Genomic DNA, 19971 nt, shown 5'->3' with positions numbered 1-19971 from the left:
TCACACGGGCGCCGCGATTCATTTCTTCAATATCTCCTCGCGCGAATCGCCACACCAGTCTCGGCCATAAAATGTGGTCCGCGGCCTCTCTCTTTCCGTGCCTTTCCCCCAACCCGAACATTAAAAATAGGAGAGAAGGAGCATCGAAATCGCTCTCTTCATCTCCGCCCTCGACCCAACCTGTCTCTCTCTCTCTCTCTCTCTCTCTCTCTCCAACAACTCTCATGTCTTTCAAGGTACATTTCAATCTCTCTTCATTTGCCCCTCATTTTCGCCCTTGTTACAAGGGATTTGATATCTACACCAACCCCAATTGATTTTTTCACCCACCACAGGAAATGAAGCAGTACACTTTTGTACTGTTTCATTACCTAAAATGGAAGATGCATGCAAGCGAGCACTAAAAAAGGGCGGGTGTAAATATCGTCTCCGTTATTACAATCTTGCCATGAATCTCAGATGCTTACAAGCCAAAAGTCATGTGCGTTCTCTTTAATTTATTCATTTCTGCAGAATCTCAGCATCTGATCATTTTTAATTAATATTCCCACTGTCTTTGGCCATTTCTCTTCCCATCAAATCGTTTTTTTTCTTTTCTTTTTAAACGATGCCCGTCAAATCACGTCCGTTGATTTTTTTGGGACATCTTTGCCCTCAATCTACCACAGCTCGTTGTATAAATTTTGGTGGGTGTTTGTTAGAAATCTGTGCTTTTCTTTTAATCGGGAAACGATCGACGAGGCATATGGATATCTGGTAATCTATCTTGCATTTGAATCGCGCTATTGGGAGGTAGGAGCCATTTTGATCCGTTGACCGTAGTTTTTTTAAATCCTTTTTATTTGTTTTCTTTCAGACGGGGTAAACTGTAAAGATCATGTTTTTGGTGAGATTCCCATGTAAATGGGCTGCTGCCGAAATTGAGATTTGCATATTGTGTATTGATTATTACTCTGTAGCTGGAGGTTAGATATCTCTACCAAGGGAAATTTGTTTCCCTTTTTCTCTTTGAATTTGGAGAATGTGCAGTGAGGCCTGATTTTGGGGTAGACTACTGCTTACGCTTGCCTCAATCTGTTGAATTGTGATAACGCACTCAATGTGCAATATGGCAAATATGTATGTTAATCCAGACCTTCCAAATCGTAGGTGGGGTGGATATTGAAAATCCAACTGATAGGGTGATCTTTACTGTCCAGTTGTTGGGCATCAAATTGATGATCACAAGCTATAGGTCCATGCTTGAAATTCAACGGACAAATTTGGATGGTTTAAATTGCTCGATCAGCCCTCCATTGGGCCTGTGATCTGTGTCAGGGACTCGGGATCCTTCTAAACAGGTGCAGCTCCCACTTTGTATCTTGCTTCAGACTCGTGCTCCCGCTTCCGCTTCCTAGTCATGTATACTTGCTAATATTTTGTTGAAATAGAAGCTTTGCTGCTCCCGCATCCAAATCTGTTGCTGTACTTCGCTTCACGCTTAATGCAACTGTTGGGGGTTTCTGTTTGATAGATTAATGACATTTGGTCATTGGATGAGATGCCACAATTTCATCAATTGTCCCAGGCAAAGTTAGCAAAAATCCAGTTTTGTTAAATGTCATATGCAGGAATGTCTGTTAGTGTGATTGGAATTCAGTTGAAATGTGGTTTGAACTAATACAACTCGTATTTAGCCTTGGTTCCTTCATATGCTGTTCCTTACTTACATGTATGACTTTAGCCATCACAAAGCAAAGTTAGATGAGATGCGACAATTTCGTAATTCATGCCTAGCAAATTTACCAAGCATGTGAGTCTAGCCCCCTAGTTTTGTTCTGTTGCTGGCAAAGTCCTGCTTGATTGTGTATCATGTGTGGGAGTGTCTGGTAGGATAACTGTAATTAGATGGAATGTGGTTTCAACTAACACGAGTTATAAAACTCCTATGTTGCCATGTTTCCTTTGAGTGCTGTTACATGTAAGACTTTATCCCATCACAAATCACTACCATTTCACAATTTAACAGCTTCTTCCTCAGGTAGTGTACGGTGTACCACATTGTCTTCCTTGAATTCCCAACTTGTTACCTTAACAGTCAACATGACGGATATGACCATCTATATAGCCATGAATGATTTGCTCCATCTCTTGGAACCTATTATGGAGTAACTGGAACAGGGGAGACCCCCTTTGCAGTCATTAGATTGCATCAAAGGTCAAATTGAACTTGTTGGGGGAATCTTTAAGGAACTTAATGTTGGATGAGAGGGTTGAATCTTGGCCTTCATTACGTTTGTATTGCCCACTGGACTGATACAATGATTATTATTATTATTATTATTTTTAAATTTTTTTTTGAGAAATCACTTTCTCCCTCACGAAGTGACAGTCCAAAATTTCTATATGGTGCTTGGTTCTTTCATGGAATACTGGGTCGGAGGCAATGTGAATTACACTCTTTTTATCACAGAACATATCCATGGCTTGATGATGCCTTAACCCCATCTCCCAAAGTAGAGATTTCATCCATATAAGTTCACAAGCTGTGGAGGCCATTGCCCGGTATTTTGCTTCTGCAATGGACCTTGCTATAATAGACTGCTTCTGACTCTTCCAGGCAACTAGACTATTGTCAATGAAGATGCAATAGCCAGTGGTAGATCTCCTGTCTTCAGGGCAACCGGCCCAATTAACATATGAATATCCAGTGATACCTTGAGAGCCAACTGAGACCGGGGTTTAATTTGATGTATTTAAGAAGTAGACTGCAACAAGGTGAGGCTTTCGAGGCTTATGCATGAATTGGCTGACAATGCCCACAACATTTCAAATATTCGAGACTTCCCACGAGGTGTCTATACATAGCCGGATTCTCAATCAACTCTTCTGATTCAACTATTAACTTGTGATGCTGTTCCAACGGCAATTCACTAGGCTTGGCTACAAGCATGCCACTCTTTGAGAGGAGATCAGTGACATACTTACATTGATTGAGAGAAAATCCTTTATTTGATCTTTTAACTTCAATGCCCAAAAAAGATTTGAGGTCCCCCAAACAAGGTGTCACAAAACGGTTATGTATCGGCCGTAATGGCCGATACGTAACGGTAACAGTGGTACCCGTTACGCGTTTCGGGGTCGTATCGGCCGAGTCCATATTCTGTACACGTAACAGCCGTTACGGGCCCGTTACTGACCTGTAACGGCTATTACGGGCCTTCAAAAAAAATAAAAAAAATACCTGTTTTCCTTTATTTTCTTCTTCTTCTTCTTCTCTTTCTTCTTCTTCTTCTTCTTCTTCTTCTTCTTCTGTGGTTGCGGCTGCGGCCCCGGCTCCGGTTGAGGTTGAGGTTGAGGCTGCGGCCTTCTTCCTCCTCCTCTTCTTCTTCTTCTTCTCTCTCTCTTCTTTCCCTCTTTCCCTCTTTTTTCTTCTCTCTTCTTTCCCTCTTTTCTTTTCAGTTTCCCTCTCTCTGTTTTTTTTTTTTTTTTTCAGGCGTACCACGCACCAGCTAGGGTACGTGTCACGCTAAGACGAGTGCTGACACTCCTCGAGCTCCGAGTTGTACGAACGGTTCAAATGAGATCAAAGTTATATGGGCTCCAAAGTGATGTATTTATTACATCTCTACACCGTTCATCTATTTTCAGAGATCATTTTAGAGCACTACCCAAAAAATGAATTATATCCAAAGATCATCTGGACTGCACCAAAAATAGCAGCAGAGATAATATTTTCAGCGTAAAACAATTCGTAGGGCCCACAGTAACGTTTATTTTCCATCCAATCTGATTTGATCAGACCTGAGTGGGCCCCACCACGATGTATATATTTATCCATTTTGACCATCCATTTTGCCACGTAATTTTACATCAGGATCTAAAAAATTAATAATATCCAAATCTCATGTGGACCACACCATAGGAAACAGTGGTTATAGAATGCTCACCATTAAAAATTTCTTAAGGTCCATTGTAATGTTTATTTTCAATCTAACCTATTAATTGGGTCACACTGACGTGGATGAAGAGAAAACACACATGTCAGCTTGATCTAAAACTTTTGTAGCCCCCAATAAATTTTTAATGGTGAACGTTTAATTAGTGTTGTTTCTTATGGTGCAGTCTACCTGAGCTTTGGATGTGCCTCATTTTTGGGCTCATGCCCTAAAATTATTTGGCAAAATGAATGGACGGTGTGGATATAACACATTCATCACGGGTGGGGCCCAAAAAACTTTGACACGTGTGCTATACTTCACAGTCCGAGTCCCGCCTAATTCGAGCCTTAAAAAATTGTACACGAGACATATATTAACTTAAAATTTAGCAATTAAATTATGAACTGCAATTGCTAACTCACAATGCCAAAATCAAATTGTTTGAATAGTTTTAATTGTTAATTTGTGGACTTTTATTTTTTAAAATAGGGTCTTTTGATTTTTTTTTCATGATTCACTATCCAATAAATGTCCACCAATTCATAAGTGGGATAATGACAATAAATTGCATGAATTTGAGGCCGATTTGGTGTATAGATTGGTCCTCCAAGTCAGCCCCAAATTGGCAACGCCATCTACCTGAATTTAATTTCATTTTTTTAAAGAACTATTGAGAGAAATGATATCAAGTTGTTAAGTATATAAATTAAATATTTAGAAAATTAAATATATAAATTTTGTAGTCAAATTCAGGTTATCTGGTTCATAAATTCATTAGACAGTCCGATACAACTTCTCACCAAAGAGTGGACCGTTACACCACCATAAACGTGTTCCAATTTATAAATGAATGCATATTTGGAATGCTTAGAATATTCCGGATTGAATCCATATTTTTTCATATTTTTTTTGGCAAAAAAAAATATTTTGCACCGTTACGGGCCGTTATGCCCCCGTATCGCCGTTACGCCCCCATATCCGTATCGGTTTCGGAGGGCACCGTTACGCCAACCGATACCGATACAGGATACCTTGCCCCCAAATCCTTAATGTCGAAGACTAAGTGAAGATGAGATTTCAGTCGCTTGATACTCTTTGCATCATCTCCTGTCACCACAATGTCATCCACAAAGACTAAAAGTAGTCCCATGCCTTTTCGTGTTTTCTTAATGAGCATAGCGTGGTTTGATAATGATTTGATGAAGCCACCACTTTCCACAGTGCAACTGAATTTAGCAACCAAGCTGATGGAGCTTTAGACCAAAGAAGGAATTTCTTTGATGGCACACACAGTGAGAAATCCAAGCTTGGAAAATCCAAGAGGGAGAGGCAGACTAATTCTTGCAGGTCACCATAAAGGAATGCATTTTTCACGTCCAGTTGATATAGATGGCGGTTCTTTACGGTAGCAACAACAATGACACATCTGACAGATGTCATTTTCACCACTGGCGTAGATCTTTCTTCATAGACTACCCCTTTGGAGTGTACCCCTTTGCAACCAATCTTGCTCTTCTCAATGGATGCGAGTGTTACTTTATGTTATAGCTCCTAGCGAGCTAAGCTCATTCTTTTTTGTGGCCATGCTGTGAAGTGAAATTGTATTGTATCCAAAGCCCTTGCACTGCAGGGCCCTATCATAGGGGGTTCGAACCCCTATTTTCCTGATCCAACATGGTGGAGGCCCATCTTCTTCATTTCCTCAGGGGAGACAATAAAAAATGCTTGGTTGGACTCGACCCCTTTTTCTATTATGGATGAAACCCTACCTTACAACTAGAGCTACAAAGTGTTAAAACCCGAGTTCAATGGAGAACTTCTAAGGTATCGTACATAGGATTCTGTTTTTGAATGTCACTCCTATTTTGCTCAGAACCAAAAAGCAAGTTGAAAAACTACCGAGCGCACTAGCGCGTTTTACCTTAGTAATAAGATTTGAAGCCATGCTGAAAAACGTAAGCTAGTGCGCAATAGCTTTTTAGCACCTTGTTGGCATTTTAGGCATTTTTTCTTATATTCCCTAGCTGTTTTCAATTTTGTGAAAAATTTATTGTTGTGAGTAAGAAACAATTAACAGATCATTAACCATACATAGAGCTAGAGCTCTTTGAGCCAATTACAACTTAAAGCAAACAAAATAACACGGTAAGATAATATTACGAGGATTGATGGGTGTTATAGGGCGGCTTAGGGGACCACCCATTGTTTGGTTTCCTGGACTCCGGAGGCTTTAGCATCTTGGGGAGCCAAGAATGTTGACAGATCCCACTTGAGCTCTGGCTGTGATTGAGTGATGCAGGACAATTAACCACTTGCTCTAAAAGCTCGAATTGTTAGAGTATGACGAATTAATCCCTTTATCTCATAGCTTAGGCCCCACATCGCATGGGTTTAGGACCTCGGCCGAATCCCCTTCGTGGGCCCCAAATCACATGGGCCGCCCACTCCGAGTGTGTCCCCACATCCCACGGGCTACCCCAATCAAGCCCAGTGTGAAATGCACATTAATTACCCCTGATGAGGAGTCTTGAACACGAGACCTCCCCCATGGGTCCCAAATCACATGGGTCACCCACCCCGAGTGTGCCTCTGCATCCCACAGGCGACCCCACTTGAGCCTAGTGTGAAAATGCCCCTGCATTATTGAGTGTCACTACCTTTTCATTTCTTCTAGTTTCTTTGGTCATCGAGGGTGACAGCTTGCACAATGAGCTCTTGTTGTTCTTCGAGCAACGCCCTCTTCTTTGGATCCTTGCTCTTGCACGGGTGGTAGACTCTTGGGAGTTTCAACACCCGGTCAAGGGTTCTTGTATCCATAGGTGGTGAAATTCCATTACGGCGTGAGTGTGGGGGGTGTGTGTGCGTGTGTTAAAAAAAAAGAAAAAAAAGAGCAACGCCCACTTCCTATTTTCAAGTGAGCATATCTCGTTCTAAGAAAAACATATAATCTCATATGAGAATTGGATCGATAACAAACATATGTTCCCATAACGCACCCAGCATTTGCTCTCATTGGAACTTTTCGTTTTTCACCTGACGTATTTCTTGCTTAATTCTCTCAAGTCTTCTAGCGATATCCATGGCCATTTAAAGCACGTTCTTGTCGACTTTTAAGTTTGACCCCGTCTCTCTTTGCCAAATAGAGACTAAAAGAAGCTTATATGTATAGGCGTTGGAGGCCCTTAACTCAACAATGTCTTAATCTGTAACATATATCATTTTAAACCTTAGCCAATTGTCAATCTCTAGCCCAAATCTGAGCAGTACAAAACTATGTGATTTGTTTCCGTTTACGTACCCCACTGGCTTCACAGTATCCTGCCCACTTTTCTTTAACTGGCTTCTACTTGTCTTTTACTTGCTTATTTGTACCAAGCTACATGATGGAGCTTCCCTCGGCCCATCATCACTTGCTAGCGTAGTCCTTGCTTAGGAAAAATATATTTGGCTGAACCCCTATCTCTGTACTGATCTGATCAGTGTAAGTACAATCACCAGTACAATACTAGCTTTTACAACAAGTATTAATAGCTACCAATACATCTTTTACAGTACAACAATAACAATCGTTCAATTAGAGGACCTCACTATCTATGTCTATTAGTAGAACTCTTATGGTAAGCTAGCTACTGATACAGCTCGCTCTTTAAGTCTACTAACTATTAGAGTCCACTAATAATATACCAGTAACGAAAAAGATTAAAAGTGACATCAAAATGTAATAGAGTGTTCAACTTGTATTTCGACTTTTTCGAGAAAAAGTTCAATTGAAATGCTAAACCAAAAAGAATGACACGGCGTCTCGTCGCCATTTTTACAGATTTTTGCGTCTTTCTTGTCCTGTGTAATTTTAGTTGTTACAGTGAGTAGTGTATAGTCTGTGATGTGAAGAGGCCCTCCTCTTGTCCTTCGCAATTGTAGCTGTTACGACGACAACAACATGAAAAAGGCTTGATCTTCCTTTTCAAGAGCAGTCCTCTGTTCTCATAAATCAACCTTCTTTCATCGCAGAAACGAACAAAAGATGATGGACCCTCTTTCCCCCTAACTAATGATCCCCTTAATCCCTTATGGATTCTTTTAGTGTCGTGCCTAGCACAACAACTCCAACCATTATTGCCAAAGTCTTCGATTTGCCGGTTGGAGCTTTTCAGTTGGTTGAAGGCTTCCGAAACTAATTCGGATGAACGAACATGAACCCAAGCTATATGAAGGGACAATGCAAAACTTTTATTGCATTTGTGTACTCTGCAGAGTAGCAAGCCGCAGGTTGCACTAATTGGGGCTTGGGCAACAAATACCACCAGGCACCAAGTCCACTTAGAATGCATGTCAGTAGAACGAAGTAGACATCCCAGAAGTAGGATAGGGATGTTGCTTTTGAGAAATTGAATGTCCTTGTTGTCCACTTTTTCGTATTGGGTCCCCCAAGCACATTACCCCCTCTAGTGATCTTAATAGCTTGGCAATGTGCTCCCTATTTGGATCCATTGCTGAAGAAATCATTAAAGGCAACCGATCGACCTCGGCACTGAGAGGCTTCCAGAGCGACAACGGTTGAAGTTGAATTTGTTTCAGCGAGGTGAAGCCCTTCAAGCAAGCTTTGTTTTTTAACAGGTTTTGAAGTTTGGACAGTGGGTTGATTCACTGTCATGCATGGGAGAGTGGGATACTTACAATCATCTCTGCCTTTAATGCCTTTGGAAAGCGTCGTCTAATATTAGGATGGGGAGTTGGTGTCGAACAATTAGGCTTACTACTACTAGTAGTACCTATAATCTATAGGGTGGAAAAATGACATTCAAACTAATGGATGATTTTATGGGAATGTGGTGAAATTGGCCATAATACCGTCTTTTCTGGTTTTTCCGGACCAAAGCTCCTTTGCTTTGGGTCACCTGTTTGTTGTCGGTAGACTCAGTGATTACTGATAAATTAAATGATTGGGAGGGAGCCTCGACACAAGAATTTTGACCAATAGATTCTTCTGAAGAATGGTTTGAGCCTTGGTGCGAAATCTTATATTTTTTTGGAAAGTAAACTAATTGCCCCATGTGTCTCGTAAGAGGTATAAGCAAACCTCCTAAGATATATGGCACGACTCCATGCTTTGCCTTTTTGAGTTTGAAGTGTAACCTTTGCCCATGAGGCTAATGCTCGCAATAAGAAAGTGGAGAAAGATAAGACTTTTTGGGTTCCCGATTGGTTGATGGGAAGCCTAGCTTGAACGGGCTTACAATAAACCAATCGGGATAAGAAAGATGTAAAAATCTGTAAAAATGGTAACGAGACGCCTTATTCTTCCTTTTGGTTTAACCTTTCGAGTGGATTTTTTTTTTCTTCGAGAAAACCGAAATGCAGGTTGGACATTCTATATTATAGTTTGATGACACTTTTGATTTTTTTCGTCACTAGTGCATTGTTAGTGGATTTTAATAGATAATTGACTTAAATAGTGAGCTGTACTGGTAGCTAACTTACTAGTACTGGCGTCTGTAAGAGCTGTATTGATAGACAGAGCTAGTGAGGTTTTCCAGAATGAACGATTGCTATTGTTGTACTTTAAAAGCTGTACTGGTATTTATTGTTGCTTGTTGTTAGAGCTAATGTTGTATCGGTCACTGTACTTACATAGCTGTATTGGGTACTGGATTGGGAAAATGCAAGTGTCTAATTAGATTAATAAAGAGAGGGGTTCGACTAAACATAATTTTCCTAAATAAGGATTACACTGGTGAGTGACAATTGGCCGATGAGAGTTTTATCATGTAGCTAGGTGCAATTAAGCCAGTAAAAGACAAATAGAAGCTAGTTAAAGACGAGTCAGAAGGGTACTGTGGAGCCAGTGGGGGAACGTAAATGGGGACAAATCACATGATTTTGTAACGGTCAACTTTAGGTTGGGGATTGATGATTAGCTAAGGTTTGAAATGATCCATGTTACGGAACCACATTTTTGGGTTAAGGGCCTCCAACGACTATAAATAGAAGCTTCTTTCAATCTCTATTTAGCTAAGGCAGATGAGGCCAAACGTAGAAGTCAGCACGAAAGAGCTTTGAGTAGCTATCGACATCACCAGAAGACTTTAGAGAATTGAGTAAGAAATACATTAGGTGGAAAACGAGAAGCTCCAACCAGAGCAAATGTTGGGTGCATTCTGGGAATATATGCCTGCTAACGATCTAATTCTCATATGAGATCGCATGCTTTTTCTCCAAAATGAGATACACTATTGAAAACAGGAAGTGGGCCTTCTACAAATAAAGTTGGGTAATTCGATAGGGAACGAATATTGTCCTTGAATCTTTGAGTTTTTCTTTATCCAGACACTATTTCCCATCTTCCCAATTCCTTGCTTTTGAACGATGATGATCATTCTTTCGGGATTGAATCCAATTGCTTTTCAGTGAGATGTGAGGAAGTTTCTTGGACCCTCATTTTTAGAAGAAATCTTGATGATGAGGAAATCGAAGAATTTGTTAGTTTGCTCCAGCTTCTAAAGAATTGCTCCCCGGTGCTTTCAGATGTGGATTCTTTGAAGTGGTTAAAGGATTGGTTCGACTCCTCAGCATGAAAAGAATGATGGTGTTTCTCCTATGTCACATCTTTGGCGCTATGGTGCTCCTTTGAAGGTGGCGGCTTTTAGTTGGCTAGTAGGGAGAAATAAAGTGTTTACTATTGACAATCTTTGCAAGAGGAAGATGGTCCTCCCAAACATTTGTTTGATGTGCTATAAAGATGTGGAAACAGTGGATCATTTGTTTATTCATTGTTCCTTTTCGAGGGAGGTGTGGAGTCTTGTTCTTCTATCTTTCAGAGTTCTATGGGTCTTCCCCAAGCATATCCAAGATCTACTTCTTGGCATGATACGACATTTGGATAAGAAGAGGTGAAGATTAAGTTTGTTAGTGATTTTGTGGGCCATATGGTGGGAAAGAAATGACCAATGTTTCAGAGACGAGAAGAAAGTTGCTTCAGATGTCTTTAGAAGGGCTTCTCTCTTTGTGAAAGAATGGGCAGAAGCTTAGATTTCTTTGCTTCTTTTTAGGCCTTGAGGGTGGGTGTGTTTAGCAGTATTTTGTTTTGTGTATATTTGTATATTTGTATTTTCAGGCTGCGGCCCTTTTCTTTTAACGAAATATCATCACAGTTTAAAAAAGAAGAAGAAGAAGTCTCTCCCTTTAAAAAAACACATTTTAACGTCTCCATGACACTAAGTAACTTGTCTAGAATGTCCATGATTGTGTTATGCTTAGTTATGAATATACTGAATAGGATTCTATGTCCTTCATCAAGAGTAGTTTGTGATTAACACAACACAAACAGATTGCACCATCATTATGTGATTTAGTTAATCTTATGTGTTGGAATTCGGAGCCTTGGAATCTCATTTCTTTGGCATGCACACATAACATGCAAGCATTACACATGTTATCACTACCGTTGTTCATTAATCCTGTTTCATTGTTGAATTTGGAGCCTTGGAATCTCATTTCTTTGGCGTGCACACATAACATGCAAGCATTACACATGTTATCATTATCCTTGTACGTTAATCCTGTTTCATTGTTGGACTGACACCGTTTGGACATTGTCTAATCTTTTCAGCCTGCTTAGGAAACACATCAAGATCCTTAGAAGAGCATTTTGTCCTTGGCTTTCAGGTAACTGATGTTTATGTAGAATCTTGTGCATGCAAAGGAGTCAAAACTGTTCTTTTGGCCTCATGCTCTTAAAGATATTGCATTTTCATCTGGGAAGGCATGTTTTACAGTCCATGCTGTTATTCCTGCTTTGGTAAATTAGTGGCCTAAACTTGTTCTTGTCAGACAAGTTCAAAGATGTAAGCAAGGATTACTCTGCTTCCTGCATTTTGTTTTTATGCTTAAAAAATATTGTTTCCCATGACAACTACGACTTAACACATGACAACCACGGCCCTTAACACATGACAACCATAACCTTAACAAATGACAACCACGACCCTTAACACATGACAAGCATTAAGTGCCCATAATGACAACCCCAACCCTTAATAGAGGCTAACCTTGAACCTCATGTAGTAAGGGTCTTGGCTGTCATTTGTTAAGGGGAGGAATGTGCACCTGACCTAATTCCCTGCCAGTGGGGAGGAATGCGCACCCAACCTGATTCTCACGCCTGAGGATGGAATGTAGGAGAATGGTCCGCCAGAGAATAGAGCGTGGGAGCGTGGTGGTGGGTCCCACGGGTTGTGGTTGTCATGTACGAAACGGTTGTTTTTTTCTGGTCAAAGCGAACAGGAATGCTGTATGTTGGAGAACGTGGCGCTAGTAGCCACATGCCAGAAAAAGAACTCCACTAGAGGGTGGTGATGGCTCTCATGTAGGAAGGTTCCAAAGGAAGAAGAAGAAGAAGCTCTGTAAAAAAACCAAAAAAAAAAAAAAACTCAAACAGGTCCTTTGATCAACTTGGCCCTACTGATGGGTCTTTGGACACTGTTTGTGGGGCCCACCGTGGGTATGTGTCGAATCCACTTCATCCATTGGAATTGGAATTTCATAAAAGGCCATGAGCCAAAGGATGAGCCACATCTGCAGATAAGGTGGACTACACTGAAATTAGCGTCTTCCCATTGATATGTTGGGCCACAAAGAGAATGAACGGATTGGATCTGCCTTCAAGTGGGTCCAATCACTGTGAGGGCCACGTCATGCATTGGGATTGGTGCTACAAAGCTTCTCCCGCAAGACAAAGTAGGTACAAGAGCATCTCCAAAAGGCAAGGACATTTTGGTCATGTAAAAACTAAAAAGCTGTCAGTTGAGGGGAAAAAGAAGTGAAAAGGGATGCTATTGTCTTACAATGATTCCCTTTAATAAATTATCATTAACTTTTTAAACCACCCCCCGTGGAAGGGTTAACACCAGCAATTGTCCACCTCGATATTCAAAAGGTTCTTGTTAATTATCTAAAAAAAGAATAAAAATTTCTCCAAGTTCAATACTGATGTGAATACGTATCTTGATACTCTTGGTACTTTTGAACCATTTGTCACAGTAGACGCTGGTTGCTTATTGTTTTTCAGAACCTGCACCTTCTTGAGCTTCCTCATTCCGATGTGAAATTTTATCCCCCTGTGAAAATACGAAGTTCACTCAAGACTTGCATGTGGAAATACATTTCAGTATTCGTTTTAGAGTGAGCCTAGCTTGGCTCCTAATTATTCAGGGTAGGCCTTGGCCATCATGCTACGAACTTGATTGGGCTCCAAAATAAGTCTCGTGAAGTCTAGCTCAAAATTTTGGTTGACATTCCTTCTAACAGGTAGCTGAATGCCTTAAAACCTTAGTTGCATAAAGCATGAGGTGAAGCAGGAGTGAGAGTAGGGAAATGTCTATTTCACAATGTTGGCAAGTGCAAAAGCATAGGAAACGGGCGCGGGGCTGACCTAGAGCACTAGTTGTGAACCCAAATTTGAAGTGGGGGTTACACCTTGTCAGAAGGTTGTGTTACTAAGCTTTAAACAGACTGCAAAAAATGTATACGTGTTCCCAAATATAAAGTTACTATACTGCTGGCATGTGCAACACGTAGAATGAGCAAATGGTGGGAGAGAAGAGAGGTAAAGGCTGTTGTAAAAATTAGGTTTCTTTTGTTATAAAGATGGTGGTGACACTTCAAGCATACAGAGGTTGCAGTTTTACAGCAATCTAAACCACCCAAATTGTTGACCCAACATTGGATGGAGCACAAGCTAAAATTTACACGGAGAAGATGATATTTAACCACTCACTATTACTTCTAGCGATGCATTTGATAGCTGTCAATTGATTTGTTAGAACTGACTGATTGCTGGGGTCTTAGAGATATACTCCATCCACAATGCAACCTGCAATTTGAGAGGTGTAGATAATTGTACTTGCTCCCAATGTGAGGAGATAGTCATTAACTTCTGTAAAATGATGGTGAATTATCATGGGAGTAGCCTTCATTCGAAGAATAAATGTGTGAATTCGTCCAGCACATGACCATACTTTCTGAATTCCCTAAATGCCCTCTAATTAGATTAAAAACCCTTTGTATGTCCTTTTATAGGGAAAAGTTTTAGCAAGTCAAAAAGCTAGTGTGGAAAATTTTGCCCATGGCTACTCATGTTATATATAGTAGTGATAAATATTCTGAGGATCTTAAGACTTCGCATTAGCTGAATGTAAGTTGCTGAACATGATGGGTCGAATTCAACACAAATCAAGCAAGATTTGGTAAATTAATGCTCAACATTGAATTGAAACAAAAAGAAGATGAAAACATGAAAGAAGTGGATGATTCATCCTTCTTTCTGTTTTTTCCCATAATCGTCCATTCTACTTTAGTTCATTGAATCTCACTCAAATATTTTGTTTTGATCCCCACAATATGCCTAGATCTAGTCTTAAATGACCTTTTAAGCTTCATCCATGGTTGAAAATGATAAAAGGAGGAAAATGGGAGAAATTTTGATTTTTTTTTTTTTCAAAATTTGTCTTCATGGGTTATCAGCCTGTATCAACCTTTATAGGCATATCAGCCCATGATACGTGCCGATATGGCCCTTTTTAGGGTGGGCTGTTTTGATCATGTATCACATATTGTATATGGCTGATATGGAAATGATACGGCGATACCAATATTCAAAAGCTGCCTCTATTTCCCAATGATAGGAAAGTCAACGTGGAATTTTGAGGTTCAAGCATGCTTTAAAGATGGTTATGGTATCAGATGTATTGTAACTATATCAACTTCCACCGATACATGATACCGGGGTGAATCGACTTATGGGAAAAAAAAGAGAGCCATATTGGCCAATATAGGGCTGATATGGCCATAAAGGCCATCTTTGTTTTGTATATTTTTTATTTTTCACCTTTGTCTTCATGTCAACCCACAAGGAAGCTTATAAACTTATTTCAGAACTAGATCTATCCCTATTTGGAAACCATTTTTTAAGGAAAATAGCAACCCCCCCCCCCCCCCAAAAAAAATAAAAAAATAAAAAAATCTGCCAAATATGCTTGTTTTGTGTTCGATTAAGGCCTAATTGGTTGTTGACTTTCAGCTAATCTAGCCGAGAAACAACATTCTTATCAATTAATGGTCTGCTACACCACTGAATACATGTAAAAAAAAAGTGAAAGAGAGAGAGAGAGAGAATAGATTCTGGTGTTTTACATTTTTTCCCTATTTTCTCAATAATTCTTCAAGATTTAGTTTGGGCCCAAAAAGCATTTCGACCAATTTGGGTCTGACAGGGTCGATACATGCTATGATTATATTGTTTTTGGGCACAGTCGATATGCCTGTCACTAGAGTTTTGTAAATACATCCAAATTTAAACTTTCGAAAAACATTACATTATTTACTCCAGGAGCCCAGGTGGAATACAATCAAAATCCAAGAAAACTGATACAAAACATATTTTTGATTTCGGTTTATTGATAGTGAAGAAGAAGATGCTGATGTCAATTCTCCGATGTAGGAGATCTCTCCCTGATCTATCCCAAGATGAAGGAGAAAGTGGAGAGCTGCCACTCACACCCTTGAGTAGGGCAAGGATGTGCTCAAGGAGAGCTGTTTACAAGGTGACCCCACACATGTGGGTGTATGGATGGAGGAGAGGGGAGATGGAGCTCTCTCTCTCCTCTCTCTCTCTCTCTCTCTCTCTCTCTCTCTCTCTCTCTCTCGATCATAAGTGTGCAATCCTGCAAGATCTCACCCATCAGATTACCATCAAGCGAAACTAAAATCCTTTTAACAGTTAAAACAAAAGATCAATGATTGAAAACATTTATAAAACATTTAAAACCATTTGAGCGTTGGGTCCGTCCAACTAAAAACAACTTGATGGATGGTCCAATCACCAAGATCTAAGCCATGAAAGTGTTCCTAGGCAACCATTGGATCCCTCATCAGATCACACAGTCTTCAACCGTATCCTAATGCATGCACCCATCCACACCCACATATGAACCTCTACATTGACTTTGTGAGGAGGGCCAGAGCACATTATGCTAGGAACCTAAAATTCTCCATTTGTCCTCAGGGTTAAGGATTAGTCATAGTTGGTACATATACAATTCCATATGGACTGAACATGATGATGGTCTCCTGATCCAGAGACTGGAACTGATCCACCAATGCAAGCTCTCAAAGGGTCTAATAACAAGACACCATAGGGGTAAGGCAAGGGACCAAATTGTTCTTGAGCCCGATGGTGGAGACTTCCCATCCTGACTCATCATCAGTCCCGTCACATAGGATGCTACCACAGCCACAGGTTGCCCAAGCTTGCTTAAATGGCCATGGTCATTTTGTGTATGAGATCCATGGCCCATAACTCTGCCTTGGCCCATGGCTGTTGTATCCACTCTCAAGTGCCCAGGGACAAGAGAGGAACCCCTCTCTTTTCCATGAATACATGTATGATTTAAACCCACATATCAATAATGGAATTACTAACATACAGGTCTTTACTCTTTATGATCAACGGTCAAGATCAACATTGACTTTTTAGGGCACAACACTAACACCCACCCTGTTTGAGGATGGTAGAGATGTCATGGTTTAGAGACTTTTTGTAGCAAGTTTGAGCAAAGAATTGCATTACATCATGTAAAAGAAAACTTTGAGCAAAGGAAAAATAAAGCACATCCCAAAATTGTCTGTTTTCAAGAAAGAAACTGGACTTGAAAGGAGGCATCAGGAAATTAAGGGCTTGCTTGGTAGGCACCTAAAAATGAGTTCATCTCCTTTTAGTTAATTGTAATCATGTTCAGAGATCGTATTCCTCACTCATAAGGTTTAAAAATAATCTTGATAACTAACAACCATCATCTCTAGTAAAGTTATACTTTACTAAAATGAGATCAACTCATTTTCAGGCATCTACCTAATGGGCCTCCAAGGCTTATTCTCTACAATTCTCCTGGCAGGGAATTCGGTATCTTTGAAGTGTAAATTGGACATGGATTGCCTGCAACTGGGGGTTATAGGAATGCCTGTTAGATGCTGGGCCCACAGTGAATAGCAATGATTCCCTTGTGTGAAATGATGATCCTGCCCTTTTCACTGTGGGCTCTGCATCTGACAGGTGCATGGGGCGCCTTTTCATTAAGAATCGTAAGGTGTTCAGGAATCTGCTGCAATCCCAGTTGCATACAATCCGCGTCTGTGTAACCATTGTATTAATAGTAAATCAAGACGGCATTGTTGCTTGAGGTAGAAGAACAGAGCACATGAATCAATATTCCGTTTCTTCGCTCAAAGATCAGAGGATTGCAACAGGAAGTAGAAGCAAATTCTATTTGCCTAAAATGTACAATGTATCTTTTGTCAGTTTTCTCAAGTATCCACTGCATCTACTCCCCTGATTCATCCCTTGAGATAATTGTACAGCCTTTTCTACTTTTTCTTGGCTTGAGCTGTCTCAAGCTTGTAAATGTTTCTGAATACCGTCCAGGTTTCTTTTGAAAATGGCAAGAGGTACCAGGGCCTGCCGTAGGTTTGCTTTCCGTCAGCACAGGTCAACACCATACCCATTACCATCTCGGAGTCAAGAGTGTCCAGAGAAAGAAGCAAGCAAGAAGAAATCACCCAAAGCTGTGGAGAACAAAGATTGGGAAGATGCAATGTGTTCGGTGTGCATGGAATTCCCTCACAATGCCGTCCTCCTTCTCTGTTCTTCTTATGACAAGGGCTGCCGTCCATACATGTGTGACACCAGTTTTCGCCATTCCAATTGTCTCAATCAGTTCAAGAAGGCATACACAAAAGACATGTCACCCCGCCACGGGCAAGGCCCAGTTCAAGACAGCCTGTGGAATGGATCTGCAGACCACCACCCAACCTTCAGCTCAAATGAGAAGCAGGGAGTAATGGAGCTCGCATGCCCCTTGTGCCGAGGGCAGGTTAAAGGGTGGACGGTGGTTGAAGCTGCACGTGAGTATCTCAATGCCAAGAAGAGAAGCTGCATGCAGGATGACTGCTCATTTGTTGGGACATACAAGGAGCTCAGGAAGCATATGAGGGTGGAGCACCCATCCGCACAGCCACGGGAGGTGGACCCCATGCTCGAACAGAAGTGGAAAAGGCTTGAAAGGGAGCGGGAGCGGGAGGACGTGATCAGCACAATACGGTCGTCGATGCCTGGGGCAATGGTCTTGGGGGATTATGTGATTGAGAGTGGGCATCATCGTCATGGGTTTGATACAGATGATGAGGATGAGGAAATTGATGAGGATGGGAATTATGGAGCAGGCATCGAAGAACCCAATTGGCTTAACGTCCTCTTTCTCTTACAAGCATTTGGGCAGTCTGGGAATGTGAATCTCACTTCCCGTCTGAGGAGGCTTCATCAGAGAGGTTTCCGCATGTCGGAGGGCAGTAGCAGTGGCAACGCTCCTCCCTTTGCTGCTGCCAGGACAGCTGTTTCTATCTCATCCGACGGAGAAGATGATTCTTCAACTATCCGAGGGAGAGGAGTGAGTGTGGGGAGGTCGGAGAGGAGGCGGCGGCGGCAGCGTAGAGGCCAGCGAGATCGGTGATGGATGCAGGGGCCTAAAGAAAAGGTGGGGCCGTATTGCAGGGAGGTTGGTCCTTTATAAATTGCATTGACTACTGTCTTTTATATAATATCCATGAATATGGCCCCATTTTTTATTGTTGATTCAGAAGTGGAGATGTGACGAATGGTGAATATAGTTCCCTTTTTAATTTTAATTTTTTTTCCTTTTCTTTTTTCCCTTGAAGAATCTCATGGATGCTGAAGGATTCGGTGATCGGGTGGTGATCATATTCATTGGGTATGCCTTGTGCTCATGCAAACATTGGATCTCAGTTCTTAGTGTTTGAAATATTTGTCATTTTAATTGTGGATTATTGAATGATTCTGTTTCTTCTTAGCTGATTATTTATTTTTACCAGTTTGTTGCATCTACTATTTTCTTTCACCTCCATACAAAGGGGCTATGGACCACCATTGCAAGATCTCTTGCAAGCCGCTGCGGCCCTAATTTCGCTGAGATGAAAAAAAAAATAAAGGAAAAAGAAAAAATAAAAAAAAAGAAGAAGAAAGTTCGTATCTACCTTTATTTGAGGCATTGATGCTGCCTGTAGTGCAATGATGATAACTTCTTTCTATTTTCGAGTTAGATTCTCGTGTCAGCAGGTAACACCGGCTATCCAGGCTGTATTTTCACTGGGTAGATGACATTAACCATCTAATTTGTCAATTTGAATTTGGATCACTCCTTTAGTTTTAACCATCAATTTGATAGCCATTGATTGAATAGTTAGGATTGCATGATCAGTGTGGTTTTAGATATATATTCTCCATCCACAACGGGACCTGCAATTTGGACGGTCTGGATAGCTGTAAATCTTGCCATATGCGAGGATGAGTCGCCACCATTTTTGGTGCATAATTACACACATGTATAATACTGATATACATAAATACATATATGTTGTTATGTATGCGTACATGTACATGCATATGTGTGTGTATATAAAGCGTCAACAGATGGAAAACCCCAGCTCACTGATAAGTAGACTAGAGGCGGAGCATGTAACTTGTCTAGGATCGCGAAACATCGAAACATTGATACGCTAGCAGACTATTGCAATCAATGTCCAAGCACAAGGTGTGCTCATAAATCATCCTAACCGTTCAAATTGTGGGGAGGAGGCATGCCCACCATATTTCTCACTGGCAATCCTAACCTTCGATTACTGGACATTTGCTTGATCCTGGACCAGACCAAATTTCTTCATTTCAACCGTTTGCACGCCATGTGTTTAGTATTTGTTTTAATGCTGAAAACCATAATATTGGTCTCAGAAAATCAACTGAAAAAAAAAAGTCGATTTGGACTTGCTTTTGCAGGGAAAAACCCTTTTTGCTGAAATGGGCGATTAAGCAATTATAACCCATGTATTTCAGACAGAAAGTGATCACAGTGGGAACACCAATAGCATCTGTCACTATCTAATCCACATCAAACGGTAATGAGATGTAAGCCCACCACATCCCAAC

General features: G+C 40.8%; 1 protein-coding gene across 8 annotated transcripts; it reads left to right on the top strand.

Moving 5' to 3' along the window:
* LOC131236468 (uncharacterized) lies at positions 1-18838 on the top strand. 8 transcript variants are annotated; one of them, XR_009166756.1, is made up of 4 exons: positions 1-236; positions 1150-1340; positions 11530-11585; positions 14998-15410. XR_009166756.1 is itself a non-coding variant. In XM_058233670.1 (4 exons), the coding sequence occupies exon 4, from the start codon at positions 17411-17413 to the stop codon at positions 18479-18481; it is 1071 nt and encodes a 356-aa protein (XP_058089653.1). In that variant the 5' UTR covers positions 100-236; positions 11530-11585; positions 15418-15520; positions 17398-17410; the 3' UTR covers positions 18482-18838. The 8 variants fall into 8 exon arrangements, 6 of the variants coding, with proteins under 6 accessions (XP_058089653.1, XP_058089649.1, XP_058089655.1 ...); XM_058233670.1 differs by lacking the exons at positions 1150-1340; positions 14998-15410 and adding exons at positions 15418-15520; positions 17398-18838 and having other exon boundaries at positions 100-236; XM_058233671.1 differs by lacking the exons at positions 1-236; positions 14998-15410 and adding exons at positions 15418-15520; positions 17398-18838 and having other exon boundaries at positions 1204-1340.
* The last annotated feature ends 1133 nt before the right edge of the window (positions 18839-19971 follow it).

This window comes from Magnolia sinica, chromosome 2, assembly GCF_029962835.1.
Source record: "Magnolia sinica isolate HGM2019 chromosome 2, MsV1, whole genome shotgun sequence".
NCBI classification, from domain to species: Eukaryota; Viridiplantae; Streptophyta; class Magnoliopsida; order Magnoliales; family Magnoliaceae; genus Magnolia; species Magnolia sinica.
This window is presented reverse-complemented; position numbering and strand designations above follow the sequence as displayed.

Bases quoted from the DNA above. Each gene is read 5' to 3' on its own strand.
- LOC131236468 (XM_058233666.1), top strand. From the start codon at position 17,411: ATGGCAAGAGGTACCAGGGCCTGCCGTAGGTTTGCTTTCCGTCAGCAC.